Source organism: Lottia gigantea (assembly GCF_000327385.1).
Source record: "Lottia gigantea unplaced genomic scaffold LOTGIsca_43, whole genome shotgun sequence".
NCBI classification, from domain to species: domain Eukaryota; kingdom Metazoa; phylum Mollusca; class Gastropoda; family Lottiidae; genus Lottia; species Lottia gigantea.
The window spans coordinates 1,397,187-1,415,646 of NW_008709504.1; the positions used below are offsets into that span (position 1 = coordinate 1,397,187).

At 35.9% G+C, this 18,460-nt stretch overlaps 2 protein-coding genes across 2 annotated transcripts; one reads left to right on the top strand and one right to left on the bottom strand.

Annotated features, from left to right (window-relative positions):
- Positions 1-3,887: 3,887 nt before the first annotated feature.
- LOTGIDRAFT_123211 (hypothetical protein) lies at positions 3,888-4,127 on the top strand (the record flags this gene model as incomplete). The annotated part of the gene is made up of 1 exon (XM_009060592.1): positions 3,888-4,127. A coding segment is annotated over one exon (240 nt), but the record flags the coding sequence as incomplete, so codon positions are not given.
- Positions 4,128-11,054: 6,927 nt separating this feature from the next.
- On the bottom strand, positions 11,055-18,319 carry LOTGIDRAFT_164108 (hypothetical protein; the record flags this gene model as incomplete). The annotated part of the gene is made up of 6 exons (XM_009060593.1): positions 11,055-12,320; positions 12,603-12,852; positions 13,138-13,302; positions 15,970-16,126; positions 17,978-18,085; positions 18,181-18,319. 6 exons carry the CDS (start codon positions 18,317-18,319, stop codon positions 11,055-11,057), a joined length of 2,085 nt encoding a protein of 694 aa, XP_009058841.1.
- Between the last annotated feature and the right edge of the window lie 141 nt (positions 18,320-18,460).

Here is an 18,460-nt window from a genome sequence, read left to right on the forward strand (position 1 = left end):
GCCGAGGACTTTAGTCTCGGATGAAATAAGTGATTTGTTTTTTGAAACAAAGGTAGCTACTTTTGGAATTATTTTTGAACCTAGAGAAAATATTGATGAAAAGATACTGTTGCCCGAATAATCTTGTTGTTCGTGTTTTAGAATTAAACTCATTCTATTTTTAAATGAGTTAATTAAATGAAGAAATTGTGGTCTGTTTTTTTTTCCAAAACAAGAGTTATGTTCCTTCTAGAAGTTTCTGGACAAAAAATAACATTATTTAAAACGAGGCTATTAAGAGAAACAAGGAAGTTATTTTATATAAGGGTATTTTTGATATTCTTTTTTCGTTTAATTTAATGAAATGTAGGGTGAATAGGTCCTTTTTTGGGGTGGGGGTTGATTGAAGGTGTATTTGGTGTAAGAATTTATGAAATGTAGGGTGTTAAGGTGTTTTTTGGTGTAAGAATTTATGAAATGTAGGGTGTTTAGGTCTTTTTTAGGACCTTTCAATATGTTCACACTTTCCCCATGGAATGAAATGGAATGGGGAATCCCCTTGCGAACATATTGAAAGGTCTAGTACTACTTTAGCTTGTTAAACTCTAGGAGGCAAATATTCAACCTTCAGTATGTATGTGTGCGTATGTATAATAAATCAAGTTTTGTCAAAAATCCAGCAAGAATCATGTCTTTTAGTGTTTAAAGAGCTAATTTGAACGCCCCCCTTTTTTCCCTTCCTGTTTAGATTTTTTGGCAAATCCTGAAGTCATCATTACATACTTGTTATGTTGTATCTAAGATTTTGATGTCATAAATCTTCTGAGGTCATGTTTTCAAGAATCAAATTGCCTCTCACCATTTTGTGACTTGACCCTTCTCTTGTTATGTGGTTTCTAAGATTGTGACGTCATAAACCTTATGAGGTCATATTGTAATTTTAATCTTAACTACCTTCCACCATTTGTAGTTTGTTTCTTCCCCTGATGAAGTCAAAACGTTTTAGACGAAACGCTGGGTATTAAAAGATGGTATTTGATGTCAAGTTTTATTATTTATCACATGAAATGGGGGGCGTATATTGCAGTCACCTCTTTCCGTCGGTCTGTCGGTCTGTCGGTTCGTCCGTCCACAATTGCTCGTAAACACTCTACAAGGCACAATTCTTGACTGATTTCGACGAAACTTGGTATGGTTGTTTGTAATCACCCAAGGATGAACCCTTTTAAAAATCAGACGAATCGAAAAATATTTAATATGAGTTATTGCCCTTGTTCTTGAAACGCTCGTAAACACTCTAAAAGGTGCAATTCATGACGGATTTTGATGAAACTTGGTATGAGTGTTCATTATCGCCCAAGGATAAACCCTATCGAAAATCAGAAAAATATTTAGTATGAGTTATTTCCCTTGTTCTTGAAAACGTGTTCAATTTTTAGTTCGTAAACACTCTAGAAGGCACAATTCATGACGGATTTGAACAAAATTTAGCTTGAGTGTTGGTTATCACCCAAGGATGAACCCTATTGAAATCAGAAGAATCTAAAAATATTGAGTATGAGTTATTGCCCTTATTCTTGAAAACACGTTCAAGTTTTAGCTTGTAAACACTCTTGAAAGCACAATTCTTGACAGATTTTAACGAAATTTGGCTTGAGTGTTTGTTATCACCCATAGATAAAACCTATTGAAAATTCTTGCAGAATTTTGACAAAATTTGGTTTTATTATTCTTTACCGCGCTGAAAATTGAATATTTATCTTCTAGAGTTTTCACAAGCTAAAGATTGAACACGTTTTCAAGAACTAGGGCAATAACTCATACTTAATATTATTCAGTATCGCCCTAAAGAGTTCAAAAGAAGTGGAGTTCAAAAGAAGTGTATGACTGAAGGTTGAATATTTCATACTGGTGATTGTTACTGTACTGCTAAATATTTATGTTCAAAATCAAAGCTGCCAATGGGCGTATATTACCTTGCCTGGCAAGCTATCTTTGAGGATTTAAAAAACATATAAAATCATTTGAAAATTCATTATAAAGCCACATAAGACTTAGTTATCATATCTGACAGCTGGTAGTGGGCGTATGTTACCTTTGCCTGGCAAGCTATCTTTGTTTATCTTACACAAGTAAGTTTTATTGTAAGATTTTGTATATTGATAACACTCTTGATATACTGAAAATTTATTAAAAAAGTGGGCTAAGGCTCACTAACACTTGTTTTTTTTGATGAAACTTTGTGATATTGTTTATTATCCAAGAATGAACTGTATCTAAAATAGAAAAATAACTAAAATGAGTTATAATCGATTATCAGTTGACATCGGTTTGACCTTAACGATCGACTAACCGATTAATAATCGGTTAATTATTAGATGATGAAAATGATAATTTTATAGTATTTAAATTTTCTCGGGGTTTCAATTTTTGGATCTTGCAAGAATATCCAATAGGTGTGCAGTTAAAAAGTTTCCAATTTTGAAACTTTGTAGCATACATTTTTGAGTCGAATTTTATAAATTTTGACTAAATTTTCGATTTTCACGTCAGGTTTTCACGAAATCGATGTGCAATTTTCTGATTGACCCACTTCCTGTATTAACTGTTTTGGCCACCATTTGCATTTTCTTGAAATACGTCAAAATTTTATTCAGAGATAATGGCTCATCCGATTTTGATGATTTTTGGTGTCAAATGAAAAATATAAGAAAAATCTGGGAAGCCCATTTTTGAATTTTGCTTTTGCTTTTTCGAATTTCCGGTTGAAATTTTTCGAAGTTTGAAGCTCATATCTGGTGACCTTGACCTTGGGTCACATTGACCTTTACAGAATTAAAGGTCATTGACCTTGACTATTGGTTGATACTATTATATTTAATCTCCGAGTGAAAGGCCATTGATCTAAGATCAATTCAAGATCATTCATTCTTTGATCTTTGATGTCCAACATATACTTCCGCTTTTACAGACGTTCGAAAACAGCAATTATCAAAACTTTTAAGGCATTTATCTCTTTCATTTGACCTTTGTCAACTCATAACACCCCTGGTAACCTTGTGGTTTGTAATAGTAATTAAAGATGAAAGGCATGTAAAATTTTTATCTTTCCAAGACAAACTGGATAGTTTGAGAAATTTTACTAATGATATTGGATGTACCCACAATTTCAAAAGGGATAATATTTTCACCAACTGTACTTTACTACTGTACTGAAACGTCGCCCACTAACACATGGCTGGATGTAATGCTATTTATAGAATGCTTCTATGAAATAAATCAATAAATCACATTATAATGTGGTCGTATATTGTCCTTTCGTGATTTTCGTGATGATCAGATAATTTTTTACCGAAATATCGTGTCTGACTTGATGTTTATATTTAAAAACTTGGTGGAATTACTCAGCATAAATAACTGGCAGTAAATATATATATCATTGAATTCAAACTATTAAAATTTCTTTGACCATGAGACAAATCATACTTTAGTCACTAAATACTGTTTTATCATTTCCTACAGCTGCCAGTGGGCGTATGTTACTTTGCCTGGCAAGCTATCTTTTAACTTTTCCATTGTGTTTTATGCCTTCTGTTATACCAGTCTGCGACTAGTCAGTAGAGTGGCCTCCATTGAGGTGCGTTTGTGTGAAAATAGCTTTGAAAGATGTGAAAATGACTTTACCCATGATCGATTTTTCATGTTCTTAATCGATTGTTGCAATCGGTAGGACATAATCAATCGACAACCAATTATTTGGGACAATCGACCCATCATTAGTTATGACCATTATTCTTTAAAACGCATTCAATTTTCAGCTTGTGAACGGTTTGAAAGATGCAATTAAAATTTGATACTGATAAAATGAAAATGTCTAAGACTTCTTATGTCTTTATCTTTTGACAGGTGAAACATGGTGTCCTAAAATCTACTTCAATCATAAATGTTTTTCTGGACCCTATTTGAGTAAATTCCGAATTGCTGAACTTCCAAGATGTGTTGGCCCTGGTCCAATAGTGTTGGTTATGAAAGAAGTCTTATCAATGCTTATCAATGTTGCTTATAAGTCATGCCGTGTTTTGAGGGAACTTCAACTTGATGGACCATCTAATCCATCCATGCATCAACAGCATTTAAAAGCCAAGTAAGTATGGATAATTTATATGCTAATCTTAATGACCTCAGGGGTGTCAAACCGGGCTTGTAGAAACTAAACTTGGTATGCATGTGTATATTAATGAGTGATGGTCAAGTTCAAAGTTGCTTATTATTAGATGCCTCAAATGTGCTCTGTAGACTGATAGAAGTCTCATTATCTTGATGAAACGTGATACACATGTGCTGATTAATGAGATTTGAGTTCTAAACATGTAATAGTTAGATATGGATGAGCATTTTTTGAGTTGGCCTTGACTTGTTGAATCTTAGTTTTTATACGCGCACATGGAAATGTGGACGTATTTTGCCGTCGGTCTGTCAACATTTCTTGTGAACACATTAGAGACTACAGCTTTAAACTGATTTTAATGAAATTTGATGTGATAATGTATATTGATGAAATTTGACGAGTTTTTGATGAAAGTTTTTTTTTATTTCGGGGAAGGGAGGGTTTGATTCTCCCAAATGTACAGGCCTAGGGTGGAGCAGACACTTTATTTAGAAATTAGGATTAAGGGTCTTGATATTGGGTTTTCTTCTGTTCTTATTCTGATCTGAAATTAGAAAAAATAACTCGCCCAATGGGCGAGAAGTATAGTATCTGTTATGTACTGATTGTTTTTAGTTTACTATGAACAATATTATCATTTAAGTTCTTATTTTTTGAATATGCAACTATCATTTTCTGCTTATAGACATGGGGTAATTTCTCTTGAAGGCTTGAAGGGCATGAACTATCTTGCTTGCTCGATTGCTGGTTGTATTAAACGGGACAACAAAGGGTGCTATGCCCACATTATGATGAATATTTAGTCCTATAGTTCTTGCTGTATTCAATGTCTCAATCCAATGGGCCTCCCTAGATTGACGGAATTTGGTAGTTTCATCTTCGGGCAAGTCAATTTCTATACGCTCAATTGGGATTAGGGTGAGATCGTCTATTGAATGGTCGTCGAGGTTGAAATGATTAGAAACAGGCTTGTCTTTCTTTAATTTGATGTCTGACCTATGAGCATTAAAGCGAGTTAGTAAATTATTCTTAGTTTCTCCTACATATTGTTTGGGGCATTTCTTGCATGAAATTAAATATATTATATTCGAATGTTCACATGTTAGATGTTCCTGGATCGGGTACCTTTTATTCGTAGAGTTGCTTACAAAATAATGAGTTTCTGATATAAAGGGACATGTTTTGCATCTACTGGACAAACATGGACCACTTCTTAAACCTGGAGGCACTTCGACATAAAGTCTGTTTTTAGCTGCTATCTGTGCTAAGGTGGAATTTTTTATGTTTCGTAAAAATCGTTTAGAGTACCCACGCTCTTTCAGTTTTGAGAAAACAATCGTACAGACTTGGTTGAAATCAGAAGATCTTGTACAAATTCGATGAAATCGTAAAACTTGTGACTTAATTATACCAGAAAAGGTATGTTTTGGGTGAAAGGAGCTCTTGTGCAAGAGTTGATGAGTATCAGTTTCTTTGAAATACTCTTTAATATCCAGTTTATTCGTTTCTGCTATGGAATCTCCCTTAAAGACTGTGGTATCGAGAAAGTCTATGCTTTTGTCACTCACGTTTGCGGTTAGTTTGATAGAAGGATGGTGGTTGTTGAGAATTTCAAAGAATTCCAAAAACTGTTCGATAGAATAAGTCCAAACCATAAAAATGTCATCCAAAAAGCGTCCGTAAAAAAGTGGGTCAAATGGACAGAGGGGCAACACCTCACGTTCCCACTCTGCCATGAAAAGGTTTGCGTACGAAGGGGCGAATCGTTTGCCCATTGCTGTCCCTGAAGTTTGTAAATATGTTTTACCATTAAATTTGAAATCGTTTCGACTAAGACAAATCTCTAAAAGCTGTAGAATTGCATCGTAGGGTCTGTTTGGATCTGGGTTTCTATTAAAAGCTTTACGAACTGCCGTTAAACCAGTAGTGTTATCTATATTGGTATACATAGAAGAAACGTCGATAGAAATTAAAATAGCATTAGAGGGAACTCGAAGATTTTTTATTTTATTGACAAAATCGGTTGTGTCTTTAAGGTAGGCGCGATGTTGGCATGCTAGAGGTAGTAAGAAATGATCAATGTATTCTGACACTGCATATGACTCCCACAGTCAGATATAATCGGGCGGCCTTTAGGGATTTTATTCGAGATAAACCACTCCTTGGTTGGATTCTTATGGATTTTAGGCAAAGTGTACAAAAGTCTCTCGCGACAATCAGGTTTGGCAGACAGATAGTCATATTGTTTCTGTTTGAGATAACTAGTTTTGACTAAATCGGCAAGAATATTATTAATCATGTTAGCAGTTTCTTTGAAAATTGGTTTCGGTAAAATGGCATAATGTTTAGGATTATTCAGTTGATTCTCTGCTTCTGAAACGTAATCCTCCCTATTCAGAATGACACAACATGAACCTTTGTCACTCTTTTTAATAACAATGCTATTGTCTTTCTTAAGTAAGTTTAACGCTTCACGTTCCACTCGTGTGAGATTAGGCAATTCGTGTGTTATGGAAAGGTTCACTGTTTGGCTATTCATACTCGCAAATGCTTTCAATATTTCAGGATGGATGGCGGCCTGTGGGGGTGTCCACGTGGATTTAGGAATAAACATTGTTCTAGCACCACATGGGGGGTGGTTTCGAAAAAAATATGTGCAGCTAAGATTTCGTTGAAATCGTTCAATGGATGGTCGGAGATAATTCAAGTTAGCTATCTTTGGTGTGGGAATAAACTTAAGTCCACGGTCTAAGATTGAATGCTGAAGGGGTGTGAGAATTTTGCGGCTCAAGTTAACTACAGTTTGGCCTAGCGGTGGCCTCTCAGTATTTTTATCCCCAGTAATTAGTTTAAAGACTTACTCAATGCTTGAAGCTGGTGTATCCAAAACAAATAGATGCTGTTTGCTGTTTCTGGAGACCAATGAAGATTATCAACTGTTTCGAATTCTTCTTCATAGGGTGGTAAGATTGTTGCGCTGTTGATACTGGACTCCATCATCATCTTGTTGAGAGTGCTGAGGTTCTGTTGTGCTTTCTTCGAGATTTTATTTGAAATGGGTATACATGTGAAGAGGATCTTGGAGTTTGGGAAGGTTTTGTTGGCTGTGGCGATTAATTTCTGGGCTTGGTTAAAGGAGGTCTTTGGTATCTGATCACGGTTGTTAAGGCCTACATGAAGAATAATGGTAGTAGGTTTGGGATCATGGTCGTATGATTCCAGGATTGACTGTATGTGATGGATTTGGGCACCGGGGTAAGAATGTATTTCGGTGTCTGAACTGGTTTTGGTAATTCGATTCAGGTTAGATGATCCAATTATTAAGGTAGATTTCTTTAGAGCAGGTAGTTTCCATAATGATTTGTCCTTGGTTTGGTGATAATACGGTTTGGTAGCGGATATAATGGTCGTCACGAACCGGTTTTCGAAATATTATCCTTTTTCAAGTGTCAAGGAATGGTTATGAAATGAGATTGAATTTGCGATTTATATAGTAGTTAGTTAATACAGGTTTTTGATTTTCTAAAAATTATTGAGTGAATCATGTCATATCTTTGATCAGTTGAGGATTAGGATTATTTTTGATTTCTTAATTAGTTGAGTCATATCTTTGATCAATTGAGGATTATAGAAATATTGGATTAGACTTTGATTATATCTGAGTAATAATTCAGGAGGATTAGATTATCTCAGAGTACAATTTACATAAATGAAAAACATAAATAATCAGAAATCAAGAATACAAAAATATAAAATAAATAAACATGAGAAATATATGATAAAATAAGCGGGATTAGTGAATTGTAAATTGATTAGAACTAACTTTGAATTTTGATTATACCCGAGTAGTAATTTAAATGGATGGATTATCTCGGAGTATAATTTACATGAAAGAAAAACATAAATAATGGCAATTAAATTTACTTGGTTAGATTAAAAGATTAATGCAAATTTTGTTGAAGAATGTTTGTTATATGCACGAGAAACAAATGTCAAAATCCTAACATATACAATATATACAAAAAAAATAAGATATATAAATATATATAAGATGAAATAAAATATACCAAAGTCAAAATAAATTGTCTGATCTGGCCTGGCAAGGACAGTATTAGATTTCGGGGAAGGGAGGGTTTGATTCTCCCAAATGTACAGGCCTAGGGTGGAGCAGACACTTTATTTAGAAATTAGGATTAAGGGTCTTGATATTGGGTTTTCTTCTGTTCTTATTCTGATCTGAAATTAGAAAAAATAACTCGCCCGATGGGCGAGAAGTATAGTATCTGTTATGTACTGATTGTTTTAAGTTTACTATGAACAATATTATCATTTAAGTTCTTATTTTTTGAATATGCAACTATCATTTTCTGCTTATAGACATGGGGGAATTTCTCTTGAAGGCTCTTATAGTGGGCATGAACTATCTTGCTTGCTCGTTGTATTAAACGGGACAACAAAGGGTGCTATGCCTACATTATGATGAATATTTAGTCCTATAGGTCTTGCTGTATTCAATGTCTCAATCCAATGGGCCTCCCTAGATTGACGGAATTTGGTAGTTTCATCTTCGGGCAAGTCAATTTCTATACGCTCAATTGGGATTAGGGCGAGATCGTCTATTGAATGGTCGTCGAGGTTGAAATGATTAGAAACAGGCTTGTCTTTCTTTAATTTGATGTCTGACCTATGAGCATTAAAGCGAGTTAGTAAATTATTCTTAGTTTCTCCTACATATTGTTTGGGGCATTTCTTGCATGAAATTAAATATATTATATTCGAATGTTCACATGTTAGATGTTCCTGGATCGGGTACCTTTTGTTCGTAGAGTTGCTTACAAAATAATGAGTTTCTGATATAAAGGGACATGTATTGCATCTACTGGACAAACATGGAGCACTTCTTAAACCTGGAGGTACTTCGGCATAAAGTCTGTTTTTAGCTGCTATCTGTGCTAAGGTGGAATTTTTAATTTTTTACCCACGCTCTTTCAGTTTTGAGAAAAACAATCGTACAGGCTTGGTTGAAATCAGAAGATCTTGTACAAATTGGATGAAATTGTAAAACTTGTGACTTAATTATACCAGAAAAGGTATGTTTTGGGTGAAAGGAGCTCTTGTGCAAGAGTTGATGAGTATCAGTTTCTTTGAAATACACTTTAATATCCAGTTTATTTGTTTCTGCTATGGAATCTCCCTTAAAGAGAAAGTCTATGCTTTTGTCACTCACGTTTGCGGTTAGTTTGATAGAAGGATGGTGGTTGTTGAGAATTTCAAAGAATTCACAAAACTGTTCGATAGAATAAGTCCAAACCATAAAAATGTCATCCAAAAAGCGTCCGTAAAAAAGTGGGTCAAATGGACAGAGGGGCAACACCTCACGTTCCCACTCTGCCATGAAAAGGTTTGCGTACGAAGGGGCGAATCGTTTGCCCATTGCTGTCCCTTAAGTTTGTAAATATGTTTTACCATTAAATGTGAAATCGTTTCGACTAAGACAAATCTCTAAAAGCTGTAGAATTGCATCGTCGGGTCTGTTTGGATCTGGGTTTCTATTAAAAGCTTAACGAACTGCCGTTAAACCAGTAGTGTTATCGATATTGATATACATAGAAGAAACGTCGATAGAAATTAAAATAGCATTAGAGGGAACTCGAAGATTTTTTATTTTATTGACAAAATCGGTTGTGTCTTTAAGGTAGGCGCGATGTTGGCATGCTAGAGGTAGTAAGAAATGATCAATGTATTCTGACACTGCATATGACTCACTACCACAGTCAGATATAATCGGGCGGCCTTTAGGGATTTTATTCGAGATAAACCACTCCTTGGTTGGATTCTTATGGATTTTAGGCAAAGTGTACAAATGTCTCTCGCGACAATCAGGTTTGGCAGACAGACAGTCATATTGTTTCTGTTTGAGATAACTAGTTTTGACTAAATCGGCAAGAATATTATTAATCATGTTAGCAGTTTCTTTGAAAATTGGTTTCGGTAAAATGGCATAATATTTAGGATTATTCAGTTGATTCTCTGCTTCTGAAAAGTAATCCTCCCTATTCAGAATGACACAACATGAACCTTTGTCACTCTTTTTAAAAACAATGCTATCGTCTTTCTTAAGTAAGTTTAACGCTTCACGTTCCACTCGTGTGAGATTAGGCTTTTCGTGTGTTATGGAAAGGTTCACTGTTTGGCTATTCATACTCGCAAATGCTTTCAATATTTCAGGATGGATTGCGGCCTGAGGGGGTGTCCACATGGATTTAGGAATAAACACGTGGGGGGTGGTTTCGAAAAAAATGTGCAGCTAAGATTTCGTTGAAATCGTTCAATGGATGGTCGGAGATAATTCAAGTTAGCTATCTTTGGTGTGGGAATAAACTTAAGTCCACGGTCTAAGATTGAATGCTGAAGGGGTGTGAGAATTTTGCGGCTCAAGTTAACTACAGTTTGGCCTAGCGGTGGCCTCTCAGTATTTTTATCCCCAGTAATTAGTTTAAAGACTTACTCAATGCTTGAAGCTGGTGTATCCAAAACAAATAGATGCTGTTTGCTGTTTCTGGAGACCAATGAAGATTATCAACTGTTTCGAATTCTTCTTTGTAGGGTGGTAAGATTGTTGCGCTGTTGATACTGGACTCCATCATCATGTTGTTGAGAGTGCTGAGGTTCTGTTTTGCTTTCTTCGAGATTTTATTTGAAATGGGTATACATGTGAAGAGGATCTTGGAGTTTGGGAAGGTTTTGTTGGCTGTGGCGATTAATTTCTGGGCTTGGTTTAAGGAGGTCATTGGTATCTGATCACGGTTGTTGAGGCCTACATTAAGAATAATGGTAGTAGGTTTGGGATCATAGTCGTATGATTCCAGGATTGACTGTATGTGATGGATTTGGGGTAAGAATGTATTTAGGTGTCTGAACTGGTTTTGGTAATTCGATTCAGGTTAGATGATCCAATTATTAAGGTAGATTTCTTTAGAGCAGGTAGTTTCCATAATGATTTGTCCTTGGTTTGGTGATCATACGGTTTGGTAGCGGATATAATGGTCGTCGACGGTGTGATTGGTACTGGTTTGGTAGTTGTTAGAATTGTAGCATTGGGAACAGACTGGGATCTGGTTCGAGGAGGGGAAGGTCTGGATACACGTCTCGACTTGGATGGAGACGGGGGGGTGGTTTGCTGGTCCAAAAACGCACAGAAGGAAGAAAGGTTGGCGGATCCTGGATCACGTGGTGAAGATTCAGCTGGTGTGGAAGGGGAAGACGAGTCTGAAAGTGAAAAGAGAAGGGGTGTGCCCTCTCTACGAGAGCGTTTACCTATGTCTGCTGGACTAGGAGTAGGTGAACTTCGGGCTCGTTTAGGGTTTTGGTTCGGCAGCGTGGTGGCTCTAGATGGTGCAGGTGTAGTGTCCATTTCAGTTGGTAGAGATATGGTTACTCTGGTTTTTGTTTCGTTGATTGTTTGGTAGAATTTGGAGATTACAGCTTGAGTGAGACGTTTCCCATAGGAGCGACGGGCCCAGGACAGGGCATGAGAAACGATGCGGTCGACGGCAGGTGATGATAAAGACTTGGTACGAATGGTGGTCAGCTTCTCTTGAAGTGTGGTTTGGTAATGGTCAATCAGGACCTGCGTAACCTTACAGATCCATGTCCGATTGAGGGATCTAATATTCGCGTCGACAGCTGATGTTTTCATTGCTGGACGGATAAATCTATCCAACTCAGAGACTTTGCGTTTGAAGGTAAACGCTGGTTGGCCTTGCTGTTGAAGGGTAAGGATTGCCAAATGATGGAGGCACTGCAAAACTTGGAAGAACACCTTCACAAAGGGTTCTTCCTCCTTATGAGTGGGGACTGGTTGGCGTCTGTGGGCTGGTAGTCGTTTCTGTTGTTGGTCAGGTCGATGGTTACCTCTTGATTGGTAGGCTGTGTTGTAGGTAGGTCGGCGATGGGGTGGGATATAGCTGGATGGGTTGGTTGGTGGTCGGCGATTGGTAGGTGGTAGAGGTCGATGGAAGACAGGGCTGTTGATATTGGTTTGGTTGACGATTAGTGTTTCTATTTCTGGCTTCTTGCCAGTGGTTGTTGTAGTTGGGGAGCATAATAAAAATAACTTTGGGTTAGAAGGGAATGTACAGCGGATGTAACAGGAGGAAACTGTATATGCTAGCTTGAAAATGTTGGGATCAAATTATGCAAATAAGTCAAACTGGGTTTGGGGATATATAAAGCAAGATGAAAAATGCAAAAAAATATATATTTAGGTGATAAATAACGCTAACAATGATGTGAAAAATTATAACAAGTAAAACAAAAACTTACGCAATTGACAGATCTCTTCATCTGATTCAGTGAGTTTACAATTTGTACAGTTATCACAAGAACACAAATCAGTCTGTGCTTAAACAAAACATTTTGTACCGAGCTTCATTAACATTAGTGACAGACTGACCATACAAGTTGACTTATAAAATTCTGTCGACGACTTGACCGATAAAATTCTGTAGACGAGTTGGCGTGTCGACGACTTAACTGGTATTCCTTGTAGATGTACTGTGTCACTCGAAGATGGTAATTTTTCTAAGATATCACCATGTGTCATATCATCAACGAAAACCATTTCACTTTCAAACAGCTTTGATGAGGAATGAAATTTTAACTGAGGGAATCTGGCTTTCAATCTTCTCTTCAAAGAAAATGAACTGAAATATAGAAAATGGGGATCTTAGAAAACTTAGAGTCCTGATTCGAGATACAAATTTTATCTGTTTCTTTTAAGAGAAAATGGTCTGCCCTGAGGGGTGAGAAAATTGAAAACTTGACAAAGTACTTCACCAGTGCTGGGCACCAAAAAGTACCTTTTGGAAAAAATGAGGGATGACCAATTTTCTGGGAAAAACTATAGACTGAAACAGCACAACAGATCTTGCATTACACAATTTAAATTCATACTGATACACTACAAAAATAAAATATAACATCCCTACCTGTAACCTGAAATATCTACTACTTCCAACTCTGTAGCCATTTTAACAAACATATCTAACAGTCTTGACATTCTAAGAATTTCTTTCCCATACAAAATTCGTTTTCTGACAACTTCACAAAATGCATCAAACATTTTCTCGTATACATTAGCTTCTGAACTTAACCTGTAAAGAATGGCAATAAATAAGGTATTTCTTCATAACCATGATGCGAATCAAACTGAATACCACATACGCAAGGAAAGATTCAGACAGAGCTCTTTTTATATGCCCACATAAAATGGGGGGGCGTATATTGTCGTCACCCATGTCCGTTCGTCCGTCCGTCCACAATTGCTCGTAAACACTCTACAGGGCCCAATTCTTGACGGATTTTAACGAAACTTAGTATGTGTGTTCGCAATCACCCAAGGATAAACCCTATTGAAAATCAGCGAAATCGATAAATATTTAGCATGAATTATTGCCCTTGTTAATTTTAGCTCGTAAACACTCTAGAAGGCACAATTCTTGACAGATTTTGACGAAACTTGGTATGAGTGTTTGTAATCACCCAAGGATAAACCCTATTGAAAATCAGCGAAATCGAAAATTATTTAGTATGAATTATTGCCCTTGTTCTTGCAAACGCGTTCAATTTTTAGCTCGTAAACACTCTAGAAGGCACAATTCTTGACAGATTTTGACGAAACTTGGTATGAATGTTCGTTATCACCCAAGGATAGACCCTATTGAAAATCAGCGAAATCGAAAAATATTAAGTATGAATTATTGCCCTTGTTCTTGAAAACACGTTCAATTTTTAGCTCGTAAACACTCTAGAAGGCATAATTCTTGAAGGATTTTAACGAAACTTGGTATGAGTGTTCGTAATCACCCAAGGATAAACCCTATTGAAAATCAGCGAAATCGAAAAATATTAAGTATGAATTATTGCCCTTGTTCTTGCAAACGCGTTCAATTTTTAGCTCGTAAACTCTAGAAGGCACAATTCTTGACAGATTTTGACGAAACTTGGTATGAGTGTTCATTATCACCCAAGGATAGACCCTATTGAAAATCAGCGAAATCGAAAAATATTAAGTATGAATTATTGCCCTTGTTCTTGAAAACGCGTTCAATTTTTAGCTCGTAAACACTCTAGAAGACACAATTCTTGAAAGATTTTAACGAAACTTGGTATGAGTTTTTCGTAATCACCCAAGGATAAACCCTATTGAAAATCAGCAAAATAGAAAAATATTTAGTATGAATTATTGCCCTTGTTCTTGAAAACGTATTCAATTTTTAGCCCATAAACACTCTAGAAGGCACAATTCTTGAAGGATTTTAAAGAAACTTCGTATGAGTGTTTGTTATCACCCAAGGATAAACCCTATTGAAAATCAGCGAAATCAAAAAATATTTAGTATGAATTATTGCCCTTGTTCTTGAAAACGCGTTCAATTTTTAGCTCGTAAACACTTTAGGAGGCACAATTCTTGACAGACTCTACAAGTCACAATTTTTTTGTTCATAATCACAATTTACAATAGATTTCATTACTTTCCTGAGAAACTATTTTGGTTAACAAATAAGAAAATTTAATTTAATCATTTAACATGTCCCTAACCAGCCACCATACATGTACAGCATCATAAGATACTATAAATAGACCAAGTGGAAAATCCAAGACAGATATCCAATCATAGCTTAGTCATGTGACATCCCAAGATGCAGCAGTTTATCTGATTTCATTTTATAAATGTCATTCAAGAGAAAAGGTTTGCTTAATCATTTCATTTTCACCAATTGTGCTGATACAAAAATGAAATTAAACATGGGTCATAGGGGAAAGGTTTTGTTTCTTGGAAGATTGAATTGAGTTGCTGGATAAGTAGGCTACTATAGGAAAAATATTTAGTATGAATTATTGCCCTTGTTCTTGCAAACCGTTCAATTTTTAGCTCGTAAACACTCTAGAAGGCACAATTCTTGACAGATTTTGACGAAACTTGGTATGAGTGTCTGTATTCACCCAAGGATAAACCCTATAGAAAAATCAGGGAAACCGAAAAATATGTAATATGAATTAATCTAAAACAAATTTGACAACTTGATGAAGTTGATCACAATCAAAACTAAACCTTTTGAAATAAAAAATACAAGTTATTGCCGTTATTCTTACAAATGTGTTTGATTTTTAACTTGTGATGGCACAGTTTGTGATGGATTTGGGTATAAGTTGAATATTTCCTGGTGTCTATGTTTGCTATTTTCTAACAAATATTCAATTTCAAACAAAGCTATCAGTGGGCGTATATTACCTTGCCTGGCAAGCTATCTTTTAAACAAACAGCAATAATGTGAGCTGACAATAAAAAATGCAGGGGGAATTAGAAGCAAGTGAACAAAATATTAAACCATTCATACATCTCAACTCACCCAGGTGTACTTGATGCTGACAAAAACCGAATATACTGCTTGTAACAAGAAGCGTGATATTGCACCTCAATAGTCACACAGTCTTTATCTGTTTTAAGTCTTAAAATACTTTCATCCTGTTTTGCTGTTGCTGCTTCCTATGTTAAATCCAGGAATTTCCACATCTATTGAAGTATTGTAATTTATGATGTATGCCAAGGTATAGGCACTATTTACAAGACAATGTTTAGTATAAATACAAACCTGCATCAAAAGTCTCTGCTTTCATTAATTTAGCCTTTGTTGACTTTCCCCCCAACTCTCATGTAATGTTCCCTCTTCTTGCATATAAGACACAATGGAGGCAGTACATTGCCTGGCTTATCAGCTTGCCTTGTAGAAATATGGGTGTGAATGGTTGATGCTGACCTCAGTCGTTTCTTTTTTGGTGTTGGAGTTTGATCAACTTTTGTGGGAACAGACTGTTCAGACCTTTTAACAGCCCTTTCCAATTTAGATTTATCTGTAAATCGACTATAACACTTTCGATGGTAGCCATACGTTTTCGATGCTTCGCCAACGTTTCCTACAATTAAAATGTGTAATTTATTAGTATTTTATCAGTATAGACCTGAAGAATACATCGAGTGTCGTTCGCATTCTGAAAAATGGACGCCATATTGTTTTACCCATCCAATCTCCTTTCCTCATGAAATTCATGCCTTCAAATCATCAGTATCCGGATTATTCGGGCCGTTTATTCAAAATGATACGAGCTATCAAATTATATTACGTAAGAAGTATTCCAAATTTTAAAAAAACACAACAGGCGGCCAGAAAAAGGCAATGTTCTACCATTAAATCTATGAAAATTGAGATGTCTACTTTCATTTTCTTACCTGCAAACACATCCTTATGCATTTCACATAATCTTTTTTCCTCGCCTTCCAGATTTAACCATTCTTTGGCACAAGATGCAACTTTTGTCCAACTAGTTTCCGAAAATTGAATAATTTTTTCCAGGATCTTTCATTACAAGATGAATCAAACACTTCATTTTGCCAGTCGCATTGTTTACAGTAAGCTGACCACATGCTGAACTGTAAAGGTCAACCGGCGGAGTAATATATTACAATAATGTCATTTGATTGGTTCGATATCGGTGTTATATTTAGATGAGTGGTGAACAGGTCACACTCTCGGCAAGAGGCGCGAATATTAAAGTTCCATATTTAGGTGCCTGATACGAACAAACTGGCAATATTCCAGCATGGGAACATGGATTTTAAATTTCCAGTAAGTAATGCTTCGACTCTTCAAAACGAAAATTTGAAGGAGGTGGTCTTGATAGGCTTGATAGTTTTCTTCTGTTTTTCTGGGGGTATATAGTTGTCTCCTCTGTCTGAGTCCGTCCATCCACATTTATTTTCAACATGATAGAGATCTGGTTCCCTGACAAAATTTGATGTGAGAGTTTGTAATAAACCAATTTCAAAAATCCGACAAATCAAAATATATTTCATGAGTTGTTGCCCCTTGATCTTAAGAATGTGTTGTGGACACGACCTCCCGGACGACTTGGTTGCCATTATAATTGTGGGCGTATTCCAATAACCATCGGTATTTTTTCACCTGTTCATAATTATTTTAATAAGCCCACATGGAAATGTGAATCAAATACAATACATCATTTCAGAGTTCTTCACTTCTTTTGACATCATGTGACTTTTTTTAGGGCTTCAAAATAATTATAAAGGTGATCAGCTCACTGCAGTTTTGCGAGGGCGAGGTATTTCTATTTCAATTTTATAAGAGGATTAGAGTTAAAGAATACGATGATGATGATAAGGCTACTATAATTAATGTGAACGGCTCTTTTTCGGTAAGCCGTATCACATTCCATTCTTCAGGTGCACGATATTCTATCAGCAAGCTATTTGAAGTGTTTTGTATGGGACAATATCTCTATCTAATACATTTCACATGTCTTTAAAGTACTATGGAAGGGACACATATTTTTTATTGTTTAGGTGGGTTCAGGAACAAATCAACTAGTGAATAAGTAGATCAGCTGTTGACCCCTTGACCTATAAGTCACAAGGGGACCACTTAAGCGGGGATAACACGGAAGGATTTATCCGGAGGATTTATATCTATAGGTTAAATCCTCCCGTGTGAAGGGAATAACTTATCCTATAGGTCATATGATTTCGTACTTTAGGATAAATCCTACAGGATAGAACTATATATATATATTATAATATATTTGATATGTTTTGAATTCAAATACTTCGTCTATTTATGTTATTTTGTAATCTTGTTGTATGTTATTATTTATATTCGTTATATATAAAGTTGTTTGTATCATTAAATTTATATAATCATAATATATGAACATAGCAGAATATTTGAATAGCTTACTGGCAGGGGAACTTACCTGTAGCTAAAAATCTAAATGTTAATGCCAGTCGTTCCCCAGATGTTATACATTCTCTCATCTTGGTATCATTTCGTCTCATAACAAGGTCCAAAAGTCCTAGTAGCTCTTGAAATTAATGGAAGCCCAGTTCATTCGCAAGAAACTCTTCAAGGCCTTTGTGTCCTGCTGCTTCAGTTTGTCCACCAACGAATGATATGTACCATACTGTAATCGCCTGCTTAGCCAGGGACGTATCCAGCAAGAACGAGGTTGTCTCTGTTTTTTCCTTTTGTCATTCTCGTTAATAACAATTGTTATTTCATCCTCCGTATCACTTCCAACTTCATAAGCTCCCTCCATTTTACTTCTGCTTCAGTTGTCACGTGACTAGATGACCTATAGGATCTACCATGTGAACAAACTTGTCCTGAGGATTTATTCTTTAGGTCATATCCATAGGATTTATCCTAAAGGACAAATCCTTCTGTGTAATCACCGCTT